General features: G+C 47.8%; 1 protein-coding gene across 2 annotated transcripts in view; it reads left to right on the top strand.

Annotated features, from left to right (window-relative positions):
• LOC141172832 (uncharacterized) overlaps positions 1–21512 on the top strand; it is a 183070-nt gene that overhangs the window by 2306 nt on the left and 159252 nt on the right. For both annotated transcript variants that reach the window (XM_073657389.1, XM_073657390.1), the window contains exons 2-3: positions 7337–7443; positions 8745–8789. In XM_073657389.1, the coding sequence (XP_073513490.1) occupies positions 7337–7443; positions 8745–8789 (152 nt within the window). The remainder of the gene's footprint in view (positions 1–7336; positions 7444–8744; positions 8790–21512) is intronic.

Genomic DNA, 21512 nt, shown 5'->3' with positions numbered 1-21512 from the left:
CTGACGGACGGACGCGAGGGGCAGTGACTGACGGACGGACGCGAGGGGCAGTGACTGACGGACGGATGCGGGGGGCTGTGACGGACGGACGCGAGGGGCAGTGACTGACGGACGGATGCGGGGGGCTGCGACGGACGGACGCGAGGGGCAGTGACTGACGGACGGACGCGGGGGGCAGTGACTGACGGACGGACGCGGGGGGCTGTGACTGACGGACGGACGCGGGGGGCTGTGACTGAAGGACGGACGCGGGGGCAGTGACTGACGGACTCGGGGGGCTGTGACTGACTGACGGACGGACGCGGGGGGCTGTGACTGACGGACGGACGCGGGGGGCAGTGACTGACGGACTGACGCGAGGGACTGTGACTGACGGACGGACGCGGGGGGCAGTGACGGACGGACTCGGGGGGCTGTGACTGACTGACGGACGGACGCGGGGGGCTGTGACTGACGGACGGACGCGGGGGGCAGTGACTGACGGACTGACGCGAGGGACTGTGACTGACGGACGGACGCGGGGGGCTGTGATTGACTGACGGACGGACGGACGCGGGGGGCAGTGACGGACTGACGCGAGGGACTGTGACTGACGGACGGACGCGGGGGGCTGTGACTGACTGACGGACGGACGGACGCGGGGGGCAGTGACTGACTGACGGACGGACGGACGCGGGGGGCTGTGACTGACTGACGGACGGACGGACGCGGGGGGCAGTGACGGACTGACGCGAGGGACTGTGACTGACTGACGGACGGACGCGGGGGGCTGCAACGGACGGACGGATCTGTCTGCCCCCCCCAGTGACTCTCGCCCCCCCCCCAGTGACTCTCGCCCCCCCCCCCCAGTGACTCTCGCCCCCCCCCCCCAGTGACTCTCGCCCCCCCCCCAGTGACTCTCGCCTCCAGACCCCAGTAATTTCACACCTTACATTGGGCCAGGAGGAGATTTCGGCTTATTTTGGCCTTTTTCTCAAGACATCGCTGCTCGGCTGACTGTTGGAATGTGTCAGATTAGTAACTCCGCCCCATTGTCCGAGTATCCTCAGCCTGATATTATGTGCACAGATGCCCCAGAATACGAGGTCATGACCACCCCGCTGCTCCCATCTACCTCCAGCCATGAGACTGATAAGTTGGGGGGGGGGGGGGGTGACAGGGGGCTGCACCCCGTGCTGCAGAGCGGAGGCCTTCAGGGGCGTGACAGGGGGCTGCACCCCGTGCTGCAGAGCGGAGGCCTTCAGGGGCGTGACAGGGGGCTGCACCCGGTGCTGCAGAGCGTAGGCCGTCAGGGGCTTGATAGGGGGCTGCACCCGGTGCTGCAGAGCTTAGGCCGTCAGGGGTACAATAGGGGGCTGCACCCGGTGCTGCAGAGCGGAGGCCGTCAGGGGTCTGATAGGGGGCTGCACCCGGTCCTGCAGAGCGGAGGCTGTCGGGGGTCATATAGGGAGCTGCACCCTGTCCTGCAGAGCAGAGGCTGTCGGGGGTCTTATAGGGGGCTGCACACTGTCCTGCAGAGCAGAGGCTGTCGCGGGTCTTATAGGGGGCTGCACACTGTCCTGCAGAGCAGAGGCTGTCGCGGGTCTTATAGGGGGCTGCACACTGTCCTGCAGAGCGGAGGCTGTCGCGGGTCTTATAGGGGGCTGCACACTGTCCTGCAGAGCAGAGGCTGTCGCGGGTCTTATAGGGGGCTGCACACTGTCCTGCAGAGCGGAGGCTGTCGGGGGTCATATAGGGGGCTGCACCCTGTCCTGCAGAGCAGAGGCTGTCGGGGGTCTTATAGGGGGCTGCACACTGTCCTGCAGAGCAGAGGCTGTCGGGGGTCTTATAGGGGGCTGCACCCTGTCCTGCAGAGCAGAGGCTGTCGCGGGTCTTATAGGGGGCTGCACCCGGTCCTGCAGAGCGGAGGCTGTTGGGGGTCTTATAGGGGGCTGCACCCTGTCCTGCAGAGCAGAGGCTGTCGCGGGTCTTATAGGGGGCTGCACCCGGTCCTGCAAAGCGGAGGCTGTCGCGGGTCTTATAGGGGGCTGCACCCGGTCCTGCAGAGCGGAGGCTGTTGGGGGTCTTATAGGGGGCTGCACCCGGTCCTGCAGAGCGGAGGCTGTTGGGGGTCTTATAGGGGGCTGCACCCTGTGCTACAGAGCGGAGGCTGTCAGAGCTGTGATAGGGGCTGCACCTGGTGCTGCAGAGCGGAGGCTGTCGGGGGTGTGATAGGGGCCTCCAGACTCGGGTATCATGGTACCTGTTAAAAAAAGAATTTAAAATAAAGATTATACTTACCCTCTGATGGCCCCCGGTGTTTTCTCCGCTGCGTCCGGTCTGTTGTATCGGTCGCGGTGTTGTGAAAGGACCTGCGGTGACGTCATTTAGTCATGTGACAGGTCACGCGACCGCTGACGTCGGCAGGTCCTTTCACAACACCGCGACCGATACAACAGACCGGACGCAGCGGAGAAAACACCGGGGGCCATCAGAGGGTAAGTATAATCTTTATTTTTTACCATTCTTTCGGTCACACTATATATGCCGGTTGCATGGATTTATATAGTGTGACCAAGTTGTCAAGCACTTTCCAAGTGATGCTAAAATCACAACCCGCATGCAGAAATGCATGTGAAGAACGCTTCACATCCACAAGTCCCTGGCAGGAAAAATGCATGTACAATCCGCATGCACAATCCTCATGTACAATCCGCATGCACAATCCTCATGTACAATCCGCATGTACAATCCTCATGCACAATCCTCATGTACAATCCGCATGTACAATTTGCATGCACAATCCTCATGTACAATCCGCAGACGCAATCCGCATGTGCAGTCCGCATGTACAATTCGCATGCACAATCCGCATGCACAATCCTCATGTACAATCCGCAGGCACAATCCGCATGTACAATCCTCATGCGCAATCGGCATGCACAATCCGCATGTACAATCCGCATGCACAATCCTCATGTACAATCCGCATGTACAATTCGCATGCACAATCCTCATGTACAATCCGCATGTACAATCCGCATGCACAATCCTCATGTACAATCCGCATGTACAATCCGCATGCACAATCCTCATGTACAATCCGCATGTACAATTCGCATGCACAATCCTCATGTACAATCCGCATGTACAATCCGCATGCACAATCCTCATGCACAATCCTCATGTACAATCCGCATGTACAATTTGCATGCACAATCCTCATGTACAATCCGCAGACGCAATCCGCATGTGCAGTCCGCATGTACAATTCGCATGCACAATCCGCATGCACAATCCTCATGTACAATCCGCAGGCACAATCCGCATGTACAATCCTCATGCGCAATCGGCATGCACAATCCGCATGTACAATCCGCATGCACAATCCTCATGTACAATCCGCATGTACAATTCGCATGCACAATCCTCATGTACAATCCGCATGTACAATTCGCATGCACAATCCTCATGTACAATCCGCATGTACAATCCGCATGCACAATCCTCATGCACAATCCTCATGTACAATCCGCACGCACAATCCGCACGCACAATCCGCACGTACAATCCTCACGTACAATCCTCAGGCACAATCCGCATGTACAATCCGCATGTACAATCCGCATGCACAATCCTCATGCACAATCCTCATGTACAATCCTCATGTACAATCCGCAGGCGCAATCCGCATGCGCAATCCGCATGCACAATCCGCATGCACAATCCGCATGCACAATCCTCATGCACAATCCGCAGGCACAATCCGCAGGCACAATCCGCAGGCACAATCCGCAGGCACAATCCGCAGGCACAATCCGCAGGCACAATCCGCACGCACAATCCTCACGCACAATCCTCACGCACAATCCTCATGCACAATCCTCATGTACAATCCTCATGTACAATCCGCAGGCGCAATCCGCATGTGCAATCCGCATGCACAATCCGCATGCACAATCCGCATGCACAATCCGCATGCACAATCCTCATGCACAATCCGCAGGCACAATCCGCAGGCACAATCCTCACGCACAATCCTCACGTACAATCCGCATGCGCAATCCGCATGCACAATCCGCAGGCACAATCCGCATGCGTTTTTCCTGCCAGGGAGAAGGGAAAAAAACTGCAGCATTTCTGCATGGTGGGCACTTAGCCTTAATGGACATGCTGCGTTTTTTTCCGCAATGATAATCCTCATCGGAAATTTCCGCAGCACGCGCACAGCACATGCGGATTATCATTGGGGACCATGGGGCACGTATTACCGAGCGTTTTTTTAAGCGTTTTCGCTGCGGAAATTCCACGGCAAAAACGCTTGAAATACGCATTGTGTGAACGTAGCCTTACTGTCGCCGGACTGTGAGGTTCCTCAGGGATCGGATGTAACACTTTACCGTCAAGTTTACATAAAATCATTGTGTAACTTTAAAATAATTTCTACCAGGTCTTACGTTCCCGTCACCTCCAGAGCTGCATTCATTGTGCTGCTGTTACACAAGCGGATTAACTGCCTGGTACAAGCGCTAATTAGTGATATATTGATTAGCGGGCCATTGATGATTAGCGGTAGATTGATGATTAGCGGTAGATTGATGATTAGCGGTAGATTGATGATTAGCGGGCCATTGATGATTAGCGGTAGATTGATGATTAGCGGACCATTGATGATTAGCGGGCCATTGATGATTAGCGGCACAGTGATGATTAGCGGCACAGTGATGATTAGCGGGCCAGTGATGATTAGCGGACCATTGATGATTAGCGGGCCATTGATGATTAGCGGGCCAGTGATGATTAGCAGTAGATTGATGATTAGCGGGCCATTGATGATTAGCAGCACAGTGATGATTAGCGGGCCATTGATGATTAACAGTAGATTGATGATTAGCAGCACAGTGATGATTAGCGGGCCATTGATGATTAGCAGTAGATTGATGATTAGCGGACCATTGATGATTAGCGGCACAGTGATGATTAGCGGCACAGTGATGATTAGCAGTAGATTGATGATTAGCGGCACAGTGATGATTAGCGACACAGTGATGATTAGCGTTAGATTGATGATTAGCGGCACAGTGATGATTAGCGGCACAGTGATGATTAGCGTTAGATTGATGATTAGCGGGCCATTGATGATTAGCAGTAGATTGATGATTAGCGGGCCATTGATGATTAACAGTAGATTGATGATTAGCGGCACAGTGATGATTAGCGGGCCACTGATGATTAGCGGCACAGTGATGATTAGCGGGCCATTGATGATTAGCGGACCATTGATGATTAGCGGGCCATTGATGATTAGCGGGCCATTGATGATTAGCGGGCCATTGATGATTAGCGGGCCATTGATGATTAGCGGGCCAGTGATGATTAGCGGGCCATTGATGATTAGCGGGCCATTGATGATTAGCAGGCCATTGATGATTAGCGGGCCATTGATGATTAGCGGCACAGTGATGATTAGCGGACCATTGATGATTAGCGGGCCATTGATGATTAGCGGGCCATTGATGATTAGCGGGCCATTGATGATTAGCGGGCCATTGATGATTAGCGGGCCAGTGATGATGAGCGGGCCATTGATGATTAGCGGCACAGTGATGATGATTAGCGGCACAGTGATGATGATTAGCGGCACAGTGATGATGATTAGCGGGACAGTGATGATGATTAGCGGGACAGTGATGATGATTAGCGGGACAGTGATGATGATTAGCGGGACATTTGAGGGGCACACGTTTCCTAACATCATTGCTTATAAAAAGGTGAAAACCAAAAAGACACAAGGGAAGAACAGGACAGAAATAAGTGTTACATAGAGAAACGCCGTCCGGATCGGGGATCTCTTCTGCCAGTGGAGACTTTGCAGAAACGTTGTTTGATCTACGAGGCAGGTTGTATCTCCTGGGTCTGACCAAGAGTTTTTGGGGTCCCATCCACACCCCTCACTCCTCCTCTGCGTCAGGTAAGAGGGGAATGGCTAATCGTGTGCAAGGAAAGATTATTTCAGGGTAAAATTCTAATTTATATCATATTTTTGAACAGGAGCCTAATAGTGGAATAATATGGCCGCCATATTTCCAAGCATACCCCACCATCCCAAACATAGTTATGATACATCCATAGTTCAGGTTCATATTTCTAAGGTTTCCCATGGCTGAATATCCTGACTCTTGACCCAGATCACAGATATATCCGTGGACCGGATTGATGTCAGATTATTTTAGATTTATCATAGAAATATGACTTTTACCTTGTGCCATGTGCTGTCCCTGGTATGAGCTGGAGACGTCCAGTCTGCCTCATGGGCAGCTATCTTCCCCTGTATATCACCCCCCAGTGTTTGGTCTCCGTAGATTGGGTGACTCCTCAGTAATATTGTCCTCGCAGAGGAGATGCTGCCGGTGTCCAGGGATCTCGGAAATGTATCTAATTCAAAACACAATCAGCAACAATCATCATTGGATCACTGGACCTGGCTACACCGGGCAATGAATGTGAACCATTATCGGCCCATGGACAAGGCCCCAACGCTTAGGTATTTGCTGCACCCATTGTCCGACATGGGACCGAGTTCACAGAAGGATTTTGAAAGCAGCTCTGGATGTGACTAGAGAAAAAGGCTTACTACTATGCTCCAAAACCAGAAGATGGATTCAAAGAGGAATAAAACGTCATCACAGGAGGTCACATAAGTTTATTGGTCACGAGCTCCTCGCCCAGGTTCACTCCGGACAAACATGTTCTCTGCCAGGAACACAGATATTAACTAATATCTGCTGCCTGCCACTTACACCACTGATAATACACGGTCTCCAGCAGCAGAATAGTGAGTGCAGCTCTGGGGGTATAATACAGGATAAGTAATGTTTCCACTTGAAGAGAGCACATTGTTGGTGTAAGGAGACTTATAGGCCATGCGATTCTTCCCTGGGAATATCAATATGGAAATAGCCTCTTCAGTAGGGAAGAGGACTAGAACTCTAGCGCCACCTTTTGGATGTAGTAATCATAAAAGAAAACATGGACCCTTTAAGGAGCCTCGTCACATGACTTAAGATAAGAGCCAAACTAGAAACTCCTTTTGTAGACACATGTTGTTTTTTTGGCGGGGTGGAGGGGTCGCGGCCGCCCCTGTACCTCATTGTGCAAAGCAGGAGATCCTCACAGGGTGGATAGTGACTTTTAGGATTGGTACTTCCTGTAGGTGGCGCTAGAGCTCCTGCCTGCAGGCGGTATGGTGTAGAGCGCCTCTCTGTGGTCGGCTGTGATATCTGGTAGACTCCGGGCTGTAATGTGACATTTGATCCTCTGGATATTACACAATTGTTTCTCTCCTGATCCCGTCTAGAACGATCAGAGCGGATTGTACAGTTTTCTGGAGGACGTTCCCAAGGCTCTGCTGCCGGGTGTGGGGGGGAAGAAGATCCTGGACTTCTGGTGGAAAGCTGTGAACACGTAAGCGCTGATTGTGACGGGCGTCCTGCTGTTATATAGATCAGGATTGTGCTGCTCAGGTTAAATATAGAGTTTACAGCAGCACAGAGGAAGAGAGGAGAGCAGAGGACGATGTGGAAAAGGTGCAGGGTCCTGAACACCAGAGAGGCTAAAAAGGGGGCCGGAGGATGGAGACGGGGGCCGGAGGATGGAGACGGGGGCCGGAGGCTGGAGACGGGGGCCGGAGACGAGGGCTGAGGGCTGGAGACTGGGGCTGGGGGCTGGAGACGGGGGCTGGAGACGAAGGGCTGGAGACGAGGGCCGGGGGCCGGAGACTGGGGCCGAGGGCTGGAGACTGGGGCCGGGAGCTGGAGAAGGGGGCCGGGGGCTGGAGACGGGGGCCGGGGGCTGGAGACGGGGGCCGGAGGCTGGAGACGGGGGCCGGAGATGAGGGCTGAGGGCTGGAGACGAGGGCTGAGGGCTGGAGACTGGGGCTGGGGGCTGGAGACGAAGGGCTGGAGACGAGGGCCGGGGGCTGGAGACTGGGGCTGGGGGCTGGAGACGAAGGGCTGGAGACTGGGGCCGAGGGCTGGAGACGGGGGCCGGGGGCTGGAGACGGGGGCCGGGGGCTGGAGACTGGGGCCGAGGGCTGGAGACTGGGGCCGGGAGCTGGAGACTGGGGCCGGGAGCTGGAGAAGGGGGCCGGGAGCTGGAGAAGGGGGCCGGGGGCTGGAGACGGGGGCCGGGGGCTGGAGACGGGGGCCGGGGGCTGGAGACTGGGGCCGGGAGCTGGAGAAGGGGGCCGGGAGCTGGAGAAGGGGGCCGGGGGCTGGAGACGGGGGCCGGGGGCTGGAGACGGGGACCAGAGACGAGGGGCGGGAGACCGAAGACGGGAGACGGGGGCCGGAGACGAGGGACGGGGGCTGGAGAAGGGGGCCGGAGCCGGAGACTGGAGCCGGCGTCCGGAGCCGGGAGACGGGGGCCGGGGGCTGAAGACGAGAGCTGGAGACCAGACAAGTCCAACACCGCCACAGTCCTACAGGTGACTGAAAGGTACCTCCCTATTGACACACATGGGAGAGGCCTGTCAATCACCTGTAGCGTGGCGTGGAGGAGCCGGACCTGTCTGGACTCCGGCTATGGTGGCTGCAATCGTGCACCAGACTCGGACTCGCCCGGCTCGAGGTTTGTGCAGCTTGACTGGTGCCAGGTTCCCTTTATGGAGGAGGTCGTCAATCACCAGCCGAGATGTCAGATATCAGATGTGAAGAACATGTTCATGTTTTATCTTCTGCGTTGAAACATTTTCTCCTTTATTTCAGGAGGCCGCTCTTCAGTGAGGTTTACCTGGTGACGAACGCAGACAAGTACGAGCCCCGACCCCAACAATTGTGTTTTCCCAATATTTTATTCCAATAGTTTTCCAAATGTAAAGCGTAGACCCAGCTCTAATTCCCGAATATTCTACATAAACAGAGGAGTCACTGTGTACATCCATTACATTACTGATCCTGAGTTACCTCCTGTATTATACTCCAGAGCTGCACTCACTATTCTGCTGGTGCAGTCACTGTGTACATACATTACATTACTGATCTTGAGTTACCTCCTGTATTATACTCCAGAGCTGCACTCACTATTCTGCTGGTGCAGTCACTGTGTACATACATTACATTACTGATCCTGAGTTACCTCCTGTATTATACTCCAGAGCTGCACTCACTATTCTGCTGGTGCAGTCACTGTGTATATACATTACATTACTGATCCGGAGTTACCTCCTGTATCATACTCCAGAGCTGCACTCACTATTCTGCTGGTGCAGTCACTGTGTACATACATTACATTACTGATCCTGAGTTACATCCTGTATTATACTCCAGAGCTGCACTCACTATTCTGCTTGTGCAGTCACTGTGTACATCCATTACATTACTGATTCTGAGTTACATCCTCTATTATACTCCAGAGCTGCACTCACTATTCTGCTGGTGCAGTCACTGTGTACATACATTACATTACTGATCCTGAGTTACATCCTGTATTATACTCCAGAGCTGCACTCACTATTCTGCTGGTGCAGTCACTGTGTACATACATTACATTACTGATTCTGAGTTACATCCTCTATTATACTCCAGAGCTGCACTCACTATTCTGCTGGTGCAGTCACTGTGTACATACATTACATTACTGATCCTGAGTTACCTCCTGTATTATACTCCAGAGCTGCACTCACTATTCTGCTGGTGCAGTCATTGTGTACATCCATTACATTACTGATCCTGAGTTACATCCTGTATTATACTCCAGAGCTGCACTCACTATTCTGCTGGTGCAGTCACTGTGTACATACATTACATTACTGATCCTGAGTTACATCCTGTATTATACTCCAGAGCTGCGCTCACTATTCTGCTGGTACAGTCACTGTGTACATACATTACATTACTCATCCTGAGTTACATCCTGTATTATACTCCAGAGCTGCGCTCACTATTCTGCTGGTGCAGTCACTGTGTACATACATTACATTACTGATCCTGAGTTACATCCTGTATTATACTCCAGAGCTGCGCTCACTATTCTACTGGTGCAGTCACTGTGTACATACATTACATTACTGATCCTGAGTTACATCCTGTATTATACTCCAGAGCTGCACTCACTATTCTGCTGATGCAGTCACTGTGTACATACATTACATTACTGATCCTGAGTTACATCCTGTATTATACTCCAGAGCTGCACTCACTATTCTGCTGGTGCAGTCACTGTGTACATACATTACATTGCTGATCCTGAGTTTCATCCTGTATTATACTCCAGAGCTGCGCTCACTATTCTGCTGGTGCAGTCACTGTGTACACACATTACATTACTGATCCTGAGTTACATCCTGTATTATACTCCAGAGCTGCACTCACTATTCTGCTGGTGTAGTCACTGTGTACATACATTACATTACTGATCCTGAGTTACATCCTGTATTATACTCCAGAGCTGCACTCACTATTCTGCTGGTGCAGTCACTGTGTACACACATTACATTACTGATCCTGAGTTACCTCCTGTATTATACTTCAGAGCTGCACTCACTATTCTGCTGGTGCAGTCACTGTGTACATACATTACATTGCTGATCCTGAGTTACATCCTGTATTATACTCCAGAGCTGCACTCACTATTCTGCTGGTGCAGTCACTGTGTACATACATTACATTACTGATCCTGAGTTACATCCTGTATTATACTCCAGAGCTGCACTCACTATTCTGCTGGTGCAGTCACTGTGTACATACATTACATTACTGATCCTGAGTTACATCCTGTATTATACTCCAGAGCTGCACTCACTATTCTGCTGGTGCAGTCACTTTGTACATACATTACATTACTGATCCTGAGTTACCTCCTGTATTATACCCCAGAGCTGCACTCACTATTCTGCTGGTGCAGTCACTGTGTACACACATTACAATACTGATCCTGAGTTACATCCTGTATTATACTTCAGAGCTGCACTCACTATTCTGCTTGTGCAGTCCCTGTGTACATACATTAGATTACTGATCCTGAGTTACATCCTGTATTATACTCCAGAGCTGCACTCACTATTCTGCTGGTGCAGTCACTGTGTACATACATTACATTACTGATCCTGAGTTACCTCCTGTATTATACTCCAGAGCTGCACTCACTATTCTGCTGGTGCAGTCACTGTGTATATACATTACATTACTGATCCTGAGTTACCTCCTGTATTATACTCCAGAGCTGCACTCACTATTCTGCTGGTGCAGTCACTGTGTATATACATTACATTACTGATCCTGAGTTACCTCCTGTATCATACTCCAGAGCTGCACTCACTATTCTGCTGGTGCAGTCACTGTGTACATGCATTACATTACTGATCCTGAGTTACATCCTGTATTATACTCCAGAGCTGCACTCACTATTCTGCTGGTGCAGTCACTGTGTACATCCATTACATTACTGATTCTGAGTTACATCCTCTATTATACTCCAGAGCTGCACTCACTATTCTGCTGGTGCAGTCACTGTGTACATACATTACATTACTGATCCTGAGTTACCTCCTGTATTATACTCCAGAGCTGCACTCACTATTCTGCTGGTGCAGTCATTGTGTACATCCATTACATTACTGATCCTGAGTTACATCCTGTATTATACTCCAGAGCTGCACTCACTATTCTGCTGGTGCAGTCACTGTGTACATACATTACATTACTGATCCTGAGTTACATCCTGTATTATACTCCAGAGCTGCACTCACTATTCTGCTGGTGCAGTCACTGTGTACATACATTACATTACTGATAAGAGTTACATCCTGTATTATACTCCAGAGCTGCACTCACTATTCTGCTGGTGCAGTCACTGTGTACATACATTGCATTACTGATCCTGAGTTACCTCCTGTATTATACTCCAGAGCTGCACTCACTATTCTGCTGGTGCAGTCACTGTGTACATACATTACATTACTGATCCTGAGTTACCTCCTGTATTATACTCCAGAGCTGCGCTCACTATTCTGCTGGTACAGTCACTGTGTACATACATTACATTACTCATCCTGAGTTACATCCTGTATTATACTCCAGAGCTGCGCTCACTATTCTGCTGGTGCAGTCACTGTGTACATACATTACATTACTGATCCTGAGTTACATCCTGTATTATACTCCAGAGCTGCGCTCACTATTCTGCTGGTGCAGTCACTGTGTACATACATTACATTACTGATCCTGAGTTACATCCTGTATTATACTCCAGAGCTGCACTCACTATTCTGCTGATGCAGTCACTGTGTACATACATTACATTACTGATCCTGAGTTACATCCTGTATTATACTCCAGAGCTGCACTCACTATTCTGCTGGTGCAGTCACTGTGTACATACATTACATTGCTGATCCTGAGTTTCATCCTGTATTATACTCCAGAGCTGCGCTCACTATTCTGCTGGTGCAGTCACTGTGTGCACACATTACATTACTGATCCTGAGTTACATCCTGTATTATACTCCAGAGCTGCACTCACTATTCTGCTGGTGTAGTCACTGTGTACATACATTACATTACTGATCCTGAGTTACATCCTGTATTATACTCCAGAGCTGCACTCACTATTCTGCTGGTGCAGTCACTGTGTACACACATTACATTACTGATCCTGAGTTACCTCCTGTATTATACTCCAGAGCTGCACTCACTATTCTGCTGGTGCAGTCACTGTGTACATACATTACATTGCTGATCCTGAGTTACATCCTGTATTATACTCCAGAGCTGCACTCACTATTCTGCTTGTGCAGTCACTGTGTACATACATTAGATTACTGATCCTGAGTTACATCCTGTATTATACTCCAGAGCTGCACTCACTATTCTGCTGGTGCAGTCACTGTGTACATACATTACATTACTGATCCTGAGTTACATCCTGTATTATCCTCCAGAGCTGCACTCACTATTCTACTGGTGCAGTCACTGTGTACATACATTACATTACTGATCCTGAGTTACATCCTGTATTATACTCCAGAGCTGCACTCACTATTCTGCTGGTGCAGTCACTGTGTACATACATTACATTACTGATCCTGAGTTACATCCTGTATTATACTCCAGAGCTGCACTCACTATTCTGCTGGTGCAGTCACTGTGTACATACATTACATTACTGATCCTGAGTTACATCCTGTATTATACTCCAGAGCTGCACTCACTATTCTGCTGGTGCAGTCACTGTGTACATACATTACATTACTGATCCTGAGTTACATCCTGTATTATACCCCAGAGCTGCACTCGCTATTCTGCTGGTGCAGTCACTGTGTACATACATTACATTACTGATCCTGAGTTACATCCTGTATTGTACCTCAGAGCTGCACTCACTATTCTGCTGGTGCAGTCACTGTGTACATACATGACATTACTGATCCTGAGTTACATCCTGTATTATACTCCAGAGCTGCACTCACTATTCTGCTGGTGCAGTCACTATGTACATACATTACATTACTGATCCTGAGTTACACCCTGTATTATACTCCAGAGCTGCACTCACTTATTCTGCTGGTGCAGTCACTGTGTACATACATTACATTACTGATCCTGAGTTACCTCCTGTATTATACCCCAGAGCTGCACTCACTATTCTGCTGGTGCAGTCACTGTGTACATACATTACATTACTGATCCTGAGTTACCTGCTGTATTATACTCCAGAGCTGCACTCACTATTCTGCTGGTGCAGTCACTGTGTACATAAATTACATTACTGATCCTGAGTTACCACCTGTATTATCCTCCAGAGCTGCACTCACTATTCTGCTGGTGCAGTCACTGTGTACATACATTACATTACTGATCCTGAGTTACCTCCTGTATTATACTCCAGAGCTGCACTCACTATTTGGCTGGTGCAGTCACTGTGTACATACATTACATTACTGATCCTGAGTTACATCCTGTATTATACTCCAGAGCTGCACTCACTATTCTGCTGGTGCAGTCACTGTGTACATACATTACATTACTGATCTTGGCTTACATCCTGTATTATACTCCAGAGCTGCACTCACTATTCTACTGGTGCAGTCACTGTGTACATACATTACATTACTGATCCTGAGTTACCTCCTGTATTATACTCCAGAGCTGCAGTCACTATTGTGCTGGTGCAGTCACTGTGTACATACATTACATTACTGATCCTGAGTTACATCCTGTATTATACTAGAGAGCTGCACTCACTATTCTGCTGGTGCAGTCACTGTGTACATACATTACATTACTGATCTTGGCTTACATCCTGTATTATACTCCAGAGCTGCACTCACTATTCTGCTGGTGCAGTCACTGTGTACATACAGTACATTACTGATCCTGAGTTACCTCCAGTATTATACTCCAGAGCTGCACTCACTATTGTGCTGGTGCAGTCACTGTGTACATACATTACATTACTGATCCTGAGTTACATCCTGTATTATACTCCAGAGCTGCACTCACTATTCTGCTGGTGCAGTCACTGTGTACATACATTACATTACTGATCCTGAGTTACATCCTGTATTATACCCCAGAGCTGCACTCACTATTCTGCTGGTGCAGTCACTGTGTACATACATTACATTACTGATCCTGAGTTACCTCCTGTATTATACTCCAGAGCTGCACTCACTATTCTGCTGGTGCAGTCATTGTGTACATCCATTACATTACTGATCCTGAGTTATATCCTGTATTATACTCCAGAGCTGCACTCACTATTCTGCTCTTGCAGTCACTGTGTACATACATTACATTACTGATCCTGAGTTACATCCTGTATTATACTCCAGAGCTGCACTCACTATTCTGCTGGTGCAGTCACTGTGTACATACATTACATTTCTGATCCTGAGTTACATCCTGCATTATACCCCAGAGCTGCACTCACTATTCTGCTGGTGCAGTCACTGTGTACATACATTACATTACTGATCCTGAGTTACATCCTGTATTATACTCCAGAGCTGCACTCACTATTCTGCTAGTGCAGTCACTGTGTCACATTACATTACTGATCCTGAGTTACCTCCTGTATTATACTCCAGAGCTGCACTCACTATTCTGCTGGTGCAGTCACTGTGTGCATACATTACATTACTGATCCTGAGTTACCTCCTGTATTATACTCCAGAGCTGCACTCACTATTCTGCTGGTGCAGTCACTGTGTGCATACATTACATTACTGATCCTGAGTTACATCCTGTATTATACTCCAGAGCTGCACTCACTATTCTGCTGGTGCAGTCACTGTGTGCATACATTACATTACTGATCCTGAGTTACATCCTGTATTATACTCCAGAGCTGCACTCACTATTCTGCTGGTGCAGTCACTGTGTACATACATTACTGATCCTGAGTTACATCCTGTGTTATACCCCAGAGCTGCACTCACTATTCTGCTGGTGCAGTCACTGTGTACATACAGTACATTACTGATCCTGAGTTTCATCCTGTATTATACTCCAGAGCCGCACTCACTATTCTGCTGGTGCAGTCACTGTGTACATACATTACATTACTGATCCTGAGTTACATCCTGTATTATACTGCAGAGCTGCACTCACTATTCTGCTGGTGCAGTCACTGTGTACATACATTACATTACTGATCCTGAGTTACCTCCTGTAATATACCCCAGAGCTGAACTCACTATTCTGCTGGTGCAATCACTGTGTACATACATTACATTACTGATCCTGAGTTACATCCTGTATTATACTCCAGAGCTGCACTCACTATTCTGCTGGTGGAGTCACTGTGTACATACATTACATTACTGATCCTGCATTACATCCTGTATTATACTCCAGAGCTGCACTCACTATTCTGCTGGTGCAGTCACTGTGTACATACATTACATTACTGATCCTGAGTTACATCCTGTATTATACTCCAGAGCTGCACTCACTATTCTGCTGGTGCAGGCACTGTGTACATACATTACATTACTGATCCTGAGTTACCTCCTGTATTATACTCCAGAGCTGCACTCACTATTCTGCTGATGCAGTCACTATGTACATACATTACATTACTGATCCTGAGTTACATCCTGTATTATACTGCAGAGCTGCACTCACTATTCTGCTGGTGCAGTCACTGTGTACATACATTACATTACTGATCCTGAGTTACCTCCTGTATTATACTCCAGAGCTGCACTCACTATTCTGCTGGTGTAGTCACTGTGTACATACATTACATTACTGATCCTGCGTTACATCCTGTATTATACTCCAGAGCTGCACTCACTATTCTGCTGGTGTAGTCACTGTGTACATACATTACATTACTGATCCTGCGTTACATCCTGTATTATACTCCAGAGCTGCACTCACTATTCTGCTGGTGCAGTCACTGTGTACATACATTACATTACTGATCCTGAGTTACATCCTGTATTATACTCCAGAGCTGCACTCACTATTCTGCTGGTGCAGGCACTGTGTACATACATTACATTACTGATCCTGAGTTACCTCCTGTATTATACTCCAGAGCTGCACTCACTATTCTGCTGATGCAGTCACTATGTACATACATTACATTACTGATCCTGAGTTACATCCTGTATTATACTCCAGAGCTGCGCTCACTATTCTGCTGGTGCAGTCACTGTGTGCACACATTACATTACTGATCCTGAGTTACATCCTGTATTATACTCCAGAGCTGCACTCACTATTCTGCTGGTGTAGTCACTGTGTACATACATTACATTACTGATCCTGAGTTACATCCTGTATTATACTCCAGAGCTGCACTCACTATTCTGCTGGTGCAGTCACTGTGTGCACACATTACATTACTGATCCTGAGTTACCTCCTGTATTATACTCCAGAGCTGCACTCACTATTCTGCTGGTGCAGTCACTGTGTACATACATTACATTGCTGATCCTGAGTTAGATCCTGTATTATACTCCAGAGCTGCACTCACTATTCTGCTTGTGCAGTCACTGTGTACATACATTAGATTACTGATTCTGAGTTACATCCTGTATTATACTCCAGAGCTGCACTCACTATTCTGCTGGTGCAGTCACTGTGTACATACATTACATTACTGATCGTGAGTTACATCCTGTATTATCCTCCAGAGCTGCACTCACTATTCTACTGGTGCAGTCACTGTGTACATACATTACATTACTGATCCTGAGTTACATCCTGTATTATACTCCAGAGCTGCACTCACTATTCTGCTGGTGCAGTCACTGTGTACATACATTACATTACTGATCCTGAGTTACATCCTGTATTATACTCCAGAGCTGCACTCACTATTCTGCTGGTGCAGTCACTGTGTACGTACATTACATTACTGATCCTGAGTTACATCCTGTATTATACTCCAGAGCTGCACTCACTATTCTGCTGGTGCAGTCACTGTGTACATACATTACATTACTGATCCTGAGTTACATCCTGTATTATACCCCAGAGCTGCACTCGCTATTCTGCTGGTGCAGTCACTGTGTACATACATTACATTACTGATCCTGAGTTACATCCTGTATTATACTCCAGAGCTGCACTCACTATTCTGCTGGTGCAGTCACTGTGTACATACATTACATTACTGATCCTGAGCTACATCCTGTATTATACTCCAGAGCTGCACTCACTATTCTGCTGGTGCAGTCACTGTGTACATACATTACATTACTGATCCTGAGTTACCTCCTGTATTATACTCCAGAGCTGCACTCACTATTCTGCTGGTGCAGTCACTGTGTACATACATTACATTACTGATCCTGAGTTACATCCTGTATTATACTCCAGAGCTGCACTCACTATTCTGCTGGTGCAGTCACTGTGTCCATACATTACATTGCTGATCCTGAGTTTCATCCTGTATTATACTCCAGAGCTGCGCTCACTATTCTGCTGGTGCAGTCACTGTGTGCACACATTACATTACTGATCCTGAGTTACATCCTGTATTATACTCCAGAGCTGCACTCACTATTCTGCTGGTGTAGTCACTGTGTACATACATTACATTACTGATCCTGAGTTACATCCTGTATTATACTCCAGAGCTGCACTCACTATTCTGCTGGTGCAGTCACTGTGTACATACATTACATTACTGATCCTGAGTTACATCCTGTATTATACTCCAGAGCTGCACTCACTATTCTGCTGGTGCAGTCACTGTGTGCACACATTACATTACTGATCCTGAGTTACCTCCTGTATTATACTCCAGAGCTGCACTCACTATTCTGCTGGTGCAGTCACTGTGTACATACATTACATTGCTGATCCTGAGTTACATCCTGTATTATACTCCAGAGCTGCACTCACTATTCTGCTTGTGCAGTCACTGTGTACATACATTAGATTACTGATCCTGAGTTACATCCTGTATTATACTCCAGAGCTGCACTCACTATTCTGCTGGTGCAGTCACTGTGTACATACATTACATTACTGATCCTGAGTTACATCCTGTATTATCCTCCAGAGCTGCACTCACTATTCTACTGGTGCAGTCACTGTGTACATACATTACATTACTGATCCTGAGTTACATCCTGTATTATACTCCAGAGCTGCACTCACTATTCTGCTGGTGCAGTCACTGTGTACATACATTACATTACTGATCCTGAGTTACATCCTGTATTATACTCCAGAGCTGCACTCACTATTCTGCTGGTGCAGTCACTGTGTACATACATTACATTACTGATCCTGAGTTACATCCTGTATTATACTCCAGAGCTGCACTCACTATTCTGCTGGTGCAGTCACTGTGTACATACATTACATTACTGATCCTGAGTTACATCCTGTATTATACCCCAGAGCTGCACTCGCTATTCTGCTGGTGCAGTCACTGTGTACATACATTACATTACTGATCCTGAGTTACATCCTGTATTGTACCTCAGAGCTGCACTCACTATTCTGCTGGTGCAGTCACTGTGTACATACATGACATTACTGATCCTGAGTTACATCCTGTATTATACTCCAGAGCTGCACTCACTTATTCTGCTGGTGCAGTCACTGTGTACATACATTACATTACTGACCCTGAGTTACCTCCTGTATTATACCCCAGAGCTGCACTCACTATTCTGCTGGTGCAGTCACTGTGTACATACATTACATTACTGATCCTGAGTTACCTGCTGTATTATACTCCAGAGCTGCACTCACTATTCTGCTGGTGCAGTCACTGTGTACATAAATTACATTACTGATCCTGAGTTACCTCCTGTATTATCCTCCAGAGCTGCACTCACTATTCTGTTGGTGCAGTCAGTGTGTACATACATTACATTACTGATCCTGAGTTACCTCCTGTATTATACTGCAGAGCTGCACTCACTATTCTGCTGGTGCAGTCACTGTGTACATACATTACATTACTGATCCTGAGTTACATCCTGTATTATACTCCAGAGCTGCACTCACTATTCTGCTGGTGCAGTCACTGTGTACATACATTACATTACTGATCCTGAGTTACCTCCTGTATTATACTCCAGAGCTGCACTCACTATTCTGCTGGTGCAGTCACTGTGTACATACATTACTGATCCTGAGTTACATCCTGTGTTATACCCCAGAGCTGCACTCACTATTCTGCTGGTGCAGTCACTGTGTACATACATTACATTACTGATCCTGAGTTTCATCCTGTATTATACTCCAGAGCCGCACTCACTATTCTGCTGGTGCAGTCACTGTGTACATACATTACATTACTGATCCTGAGTTACATCCTGTATTATACTGCAGAGCTGCACTCACTATTCTGCTGGTGCAATCACTGTGTACATACATTACATTACTGATCCTGAGTTACCTCCTGTAATATACCCCAGAGCTGAACTCACTATTCTGCTGGTGCAATCACTGTGTACATACATTACATTACTGATCCTGAGTTACATCCTGTATTATACTCCAGAGCTGCACTCACTATTCTGCTGGTGGAGTCACTGTGTACATACATTACATTACTGATCCTGAGTTACATCCTGTATTATACTCCAGAGCTGCACTCACTATTCTGCTGGTGCAGTCACTGTGTACATACATTACATTACTGATCCTGAGTTACATCCTGTATTATACTCCAGAGCTGCACTCACTATTCTGCTGGTGGAGTCACTGTGTACATACATTACATTACTGATCCTGCGTTACATCCTGTATTATACTCCAGAGCTGCACTCACTATTCTGCTGGTGCAGTCACTGTGTACATACATTACATTACTGATCCTGCGTTACATCCTGTATTATACTCCAGAGCTGCACTCACTATTCTGCTGATGCAGTCACTGTGTACATACATTACATTACTGATCCTGAGTTACATCCTGTATTATACTGCAGAGCTGCACTCACTATTCTGCTGGTGCAGTCACTGTGTACATACATTACATTACTGATCCTGAGTTACCTCCTGTATTATACTCCAGAGCTGCACTCACTATTCTGCTGGTGCAGTCACTGTGTACATACATTACATTACTGATCCTGAGTTACCTCCTGTATTATACTCCAGAGCTGTACTCACTATTCTGTTGGTGCAGTCACTTTGTACATACATTACATTACTGATCCTGAGTTACCTCCTGTATTATACTCCAGAGCTGCACTCACTATTCTGCTGGTGCAGTCACTGTGTACATACATTACATTACTGATCCTGAGCTACATCCTGTATTATACTCCAGAGCTGCACTCACTATTCTGCTGGTGCAGTCACTGTGTACATACATTACATTACTGATCCTGAGTTACCTCCTGTATTATACTCCAGAGCTGCACTCACTATTCTGCTGGTGCAGTCACTGTGTACATACATTACATTACTGATCCTGAGTTACCTCCTGTATTATACTCCAGAGCTGCACTCACTATTCTGCTGGTGCAGTCACTGTGTACATACATTACATTACTGATCCTGAGTTACATCCTGTATTATACTGCAGAGCTGCACTCACTATTCTGCTGGTGCAGTCAATGTGTACATACATTACATTACTGATCCTGAGTTACCTCCTGTATTATACTCCAGAGCTGCACTCACTATTCTGCTGGTGCAGTCAATGTGTACATACATTACATTACTGATCCTGAGTTACATCCTGTATTATACTCCAGAGCTGCACTCACTATTCTGCTGGTGCAGTCACTGTGTACATACATTACATTACTGATCCTGAGTTACATCCTGTATTATACCCCAGAGCTGCACTCGCTATTCTGCTGGTGCAGTCACTGTGTACATACATTACATTACTGATCCTGAGTTACATCCTGTATTGTACCTCAGAGCTGCACTCACTATTCTGCTGGTGCAGTCACTGTGTACATACATGACATTACTGATCCTGAGTTACATCCTGTATTATACTCCAGAGCTGCACTCACTTATTCTGCTGGTGCAGTCACTGTGTACATACATTACATTACTGACCCTGAGTTACCTCCTGTATTATACCCCAGAGCTGC

Source organism: Phyllobates terribilis, unplaced genomic scaffold (genome assembly GCF_046119375.1).
Source record: "Phyllobates terribilis strain yellow unplaced genomic scaffold, ASM4611937v1 Scaffold_12__6_contigs__length_324123572, whole genome shotgun sequence".
NCBI lineage: Eukaryota > Metazoa > Chordata > Amphibia > Anura > Dendrobatidae > Phyllobates > Phyllobates terribilis.
The sequence above is the reverse complement of the archived record's forward strand: the minus strand, read 5'-3'. Positions and strand labels throughout refer to the sequence as shown.